This window comes from Sabethes cyaneus, chromosome 1 (genome assembly GCF_943734655.1).
Source record: "Sabethes cyaneus chromosome 1, idSabCyanKW18_F2, whole genome shotgun sequence".
Classification (NCBI taxonomy): domain Eukaryota; kingdom Metazoa; phylum Arthropoda; class Insecta; order Diptera; family Culicidae; genus Sabethes; species Sabethes cyaneus.
In genome coordinates this window covers 159,292,698-159,297,724 of record NC_071353.1, presented here as the reverse complement: position 1 = coordinate 159,297,724, position 5,027 = coordinate 159,292,698, and the positions used below count along the sequence as shown (strand labels likewise).

The following is a 5,027-nucleotide window of genomic DNA, read 5'->3' as shown; positions in this document are numbered from 1 at the left end:
TCGCCGAAATGGTTTGTAATGATAACGAATATTTGAATGCTATCCGCTGTATTTTATCAGGATAAGCAATGGGGGGAGTAATAATTTTGTTTGACATCTTCTAGGGTTTCAACACCAGTAAGTCTATGTAATTTTAATATACTAAACCAAGGAGGACGCTTCAAAATCATTTTCCAAATTTTATTTTGAACCCTTTGAAGAGACTGAAGCTTGACTGAATCGGAACGGCATATAACATTGCCGGTCTAAAAATTTGTTTGTAAATCAATAGTTTATTTTTCAGACAAAGTCTAGAATTTCTGTCAATGAGAGGATATGAAAATCTCATATATTTATTACATTTTGCTTGTATAGTTTCAATGTGGTCTTTAAAAGTAAGATTTTTATCATAAATTAATCCCAAATATTCAACTTGGTCAGACCAACTCAAAGCAACTCCATTCATCTTGAAAATGTGATTGCTATTTGGCTGGAGGGAAGAAGCTCTAGGCTTATGAGGAAAAATAACTAATTGAATTTTAGAAGCATTGGGAAAATTTTTTCTTTTGCAAGTATTTGGAGAAAATATCCAAGCTTTTCTGCAGTGGACTACATATGACACGAAGACTTTTTCCTTTTACGGAAATGCTTGTATCGTCGCAGAATAACGACTTAGTGCAGCCAGCCGGTAATTCAGAAAGATCATGATTTCATCACTTTGTTCTGCCGAACCGGCAGACATGGACCACAAAAGGAAATAAGTTTAAATTCTTAAAAATTCATTAATCTAAGAAAACATTTACAAAAACCCTTGATAAATCCTAAAAAAATGGAAAAATTTGAGAAAAATCATATGAAAATGCTAGAATATTATCTCTCAATCAATCTCTCAGAATATTATCTCTTAAACTCAAGAAATCCTAAAATAATCCTGAGAAATCCTATAATATTTCAGGAAAATAAAACAAAGTTAAAATTCTACGAAAATCTTATGGTGAAACGGTACTGAATCCCAACATGGCCGGAAAAATGGCGTCCATGATGGGATATGGGTGCCATCGATCCGGCCATGTTGGGATTCAGTACCGTTTCACCGCAAAATAATGCATGAAAAATTTCAGTAGATATTTTTATGAACAACAATCCACCTTTGTTTTCGTTAGCCACTTGACCTAAAATACTAGTTAGAGAAGGCATGTGATATGCATAATTTTATTAAGAATCAATGCTTTTTCATTCATTCATTTCCAGTTTACTACAGTCCGAAATGATTTCCTTAGTGTAGTGGCAATACTGACCTCCACAAGAATTTCATATATTAGACCATCATTGTCATGGTCGTCATGTTCCAATTTTAGTATATGTCCAGCCGAAGCTAGGACTGGTCGCCATGTAGTGGGACAATTTATTTTTATTTTTATTTTTTAATTTCATCTGTCTTATTTCAAAACCCGCTACGATTTCCAATATTTAATTTGTCCGTTCTCTGCTGTTTGCTTCGAAGGAGTCGCCTGATCATCAACCCAGTAAAAAATGTCTTCAACTCTCCGAACCATCCGATCAAAACCTCCAACATAAATACACCCATTCCCAGCAGCAATCCCGACCCCCAGAGCACATAAGCACTGAACAAATGTCCGACCGTCAGTACCGTCGTACGATCATCATTCAAGCTGGTAATCAGATATCGCTCATCGAAAATCTCCCTCCGCCATTTCTCCGCAAATCCTGCCTCGACGATTCGTTCTATCCAGCTGCTGAATGCCGACACTAACGGCGATGACTTTTGAAAGTAGACACTAAAATGAAAACTCAACAGTTTCTCGTCGCAAATGCGATAGTTTAGACTGTCGGTCGGCTGTTGCCGGTTAAAATCCACTATTTCTTCCGGCAGTTTTATGACAGCAACCCGTTTCTGAGTCTTCAACACCCGATCAAACCCTTCCCGGTAAACGTCGCTGCCGTAAATTAAAAAGCTGTCTTCGTACAGGAACGAATCGGAAAAAAGAAGGTGTATCAGATTTTTGGTCACACCCAGCCGGTAGCCGGCTGCCATCATCGCATCCAGCGAACTTACATCGGTCAGTGGGGCACGTTCCGTTAGGTGACCGATCATGAAGCTTTTGTAGCTCTCGCGGATGATTAGTGCGTAGTATAGCCATAGAAATAATAGAGAGCAGAAGAAGCGTCCTTTAGGTAATGCCGGTAGTGGATCTCCTATGATCACACGAAATAATCCTAACAAAGGATGATTAAAGTAACCGACTGAAGAGCGGTTTAGACAAATGATCACTCCACTAGTGATGACAACCGTAATCAGCAATAAAATCCACACTGTCGTTACGAATGGTTTTAGCAACTGCTCTAACGAGGAGAACGTGGCCAGCTCCTGAAGAACAAAAAACGCAAACTGCGTTTGCCAATAAGGGGATGACGCGCTGGTGAACTTTATCAACTCCGGATAGGGTATAATGCCTCCGATCATCATATCCGCCACTCCTTCCAGCACCATTCGAGCAACACCCTGAGAAGAACCATTCCGTTGCACCACACCCCAAAGTTCGCCGTCCGTTGGAGAACTTACGTTGATGGTGAAATCCATGCGATCTGATAAAAGTTTCAGCAGTTCTCCTTCGCTTCCATCAACCGTCGGTTGTTGAATGCTATCATTCCTAACTATCATCAACGGCCTCCTGGTAAATGTTGCCACCGTTAGAGGACACCCGTAGTACCTGCGAACACCGTCCTCGAACAGTTCATCAAACTGCATACTAAACTGATAAACTCCTGCTTTGCAACGATCCAAAACAATCGGTTCCACACACCGGCAGCAACCTTCCCGGAATGGCTCATAACCCCACATCGTTACTTCCGATTGGCTTTCGATCAGCAGCACCACTCTAGACACCCGCATGGCCCAGAAGCACTCCAGGATCGCTTTCCTGTCGGCGTTTGCGTTTTCTGCCGTCAGTACAACTGCAAAAAGACCCCCGAATTCTATACGGTTTAGTTTAATGGTTCCCATGTCAAGAAGAAATCGGTCCAGATCGGTCACGAACCAAACCACCAGCTCCTGTCGTTGGTAGTTGAAATCACTGGGAGCGCCACCGTCGTAGTGAATGAGGTGCTTTGGTAGTGTTTGATTTGCGATTGCTAACAGTAAACTTTCTAGCAGTGGAGAAGATGATTCGGAGTCCGAAAATAGGTTGAGCTGATGCTTTAGGTTGTTGATTAGAGTTGCCAAACAAAACTCTAGTTGAGTTTGGCGTTTATCGAATCGCTGGAAGAGCAAATCTTCGATGGCGGCTCGAGAAACTTGCCCTGCGGAAACGATAACTAGAATCAGAGTGAAAAGCTTCATAGCTTGTTCAAAATGCAACTAGTACTGAGTGGATAAGCATTAGATTGGATAGAATCTGGTCAACGGGAGTGAGTCATTAGTTGTTGCATGTTACCGGATGGTGCTTTTTGTCACTCGTGGTATCGACACGTGCAGATTGTAAAGTGAAAGTAAAACAATGTCGAGTCACGCGCCACTTCATTATTTTTTATTGATCATAATTTATGTATCAAGTGCCCTATAGGGCCTACATTCACGATGATAAAAGTCCTTGATAAGATTCGGATTTTTAGAAGCCCAAGATTGTAAACGATTAGGTTAATTCTTTTTATCTTTTGGTTGTAATCCGACACATCCTTTGGGAAATTTTTACGAACCTTGTCATCCGCTCCAAAGGCAGCGTGCAACAGAGTTTTGTACCGCTGCCTGGGCATGGTTATTATGTCCCCAGAACAAAACGAATGTACCATTTATTTTCCCCCAATGTTGCTCAGCACCTCAGTTCCAAGAGATTAGAGTCGGGATTTTGTAAAGGGAGAAATATCGCATCCCGTTAACACTCATAATAATTGCAACAATTAATGTCCCCCACACGCTCAATTCTCTCTACCGATCTCATGCAATCTTCCCAGTTAACAATTTGGTTTGTATATTTCGGTTGCAACTGAGAGATACGAAATCATATCCGCACGAAAAAGTTATATTTCACACCACATAAGAACATATAAGTACCAAAGTGGAGGCAATATACGTGAAAAAATTTTGATAATTCTATCTTGTATTCTATACAACAATTTTTGGAACACGCAACTTAATAATCTTCATTATACGATTAAGATATAACTAAATGTTACAATCATCTATACTGCTTTACAATTCCAGCCATAAGTTGTATATGACGACACGCACCACCGCAAAACAACATATTGTACACTTCGCCTTGACATACTCTAATCGTTATACAATTCCAATCTAAAATTGGCATGCATACGACTTAATGTGCACTTTCTATTACAATCTTGTGTTATCTGGGTTAACAGCACCGATCGAGAAACGGACCAAGTGACCCGATGAAAGAAATTAATTATTTAATGTCCTATGTTCATTACGTTAGATAATATATGATTTATGTTTGTTTCGAATGCGGCTTCAGAAACGCACCAAAGAGGCGAAGCACACTTAAATTGGTGAACGCTTCCGACGGCTATTTAAAGGTAGCATTGCTACCTTTAATCACCCCTCTCACACTCTGTCAAATCTCGACGGACAGGGTCGGTACGCCCTCTACCGATGACGATGGTAACTTTTAAGTTGTATATGTACCATCACTCTAGCATCACAGCCATACTGACATCATTGTATGACATCGTACATCAACATCACACGTATACATTCTTTCAGATGGTTGCGATCACTAACACTGACAAAAAAAGCATTTTAAAAACTAAAATTCGATTTTCCAAAGAAGGACATCTCAGAAATTGATGATTTTTTTTGAAGATAGATAATTATATGACCTACAGTTCTTCCATACATCGCAAAATGGGCATGTTTAAGGGAAAAAAGTGGCCTTAAATGCTACTTAAATGCTATTTTGGCAAAATATACAGCTACTTTACTGATAACCTTCTTATAGTGCTGGACAATGCTAATTTGCAGCTAATTACCGACACGAAGAATTTGAATACAATTTTGAATGCCAATTTAC

At 39.8% G+C, this 5,027-nt stretch overlaps 1 protein-coding gene across 1 annotated transcript; it reads right to left on the bottom strand.

Annotated features, from left to right (window-relative positions):
- Positions 1–1,423: 1,423 nt before the first annotated feature.
- On the bottom strand, positions 1,424–3,340 carry LOC128732362 (uncharacterized). Its single transcript, XM_053825610.1, has one exon. It carries the CDS (start codon positions 3,338–3,340, stop codon positions 1,424–1,426), a length of 1,917 nt encoding a protein of 638 aa, XP_053681585.1.
- Positions 3,341–5,027: the final 1,687 nt, after the last annotated feature.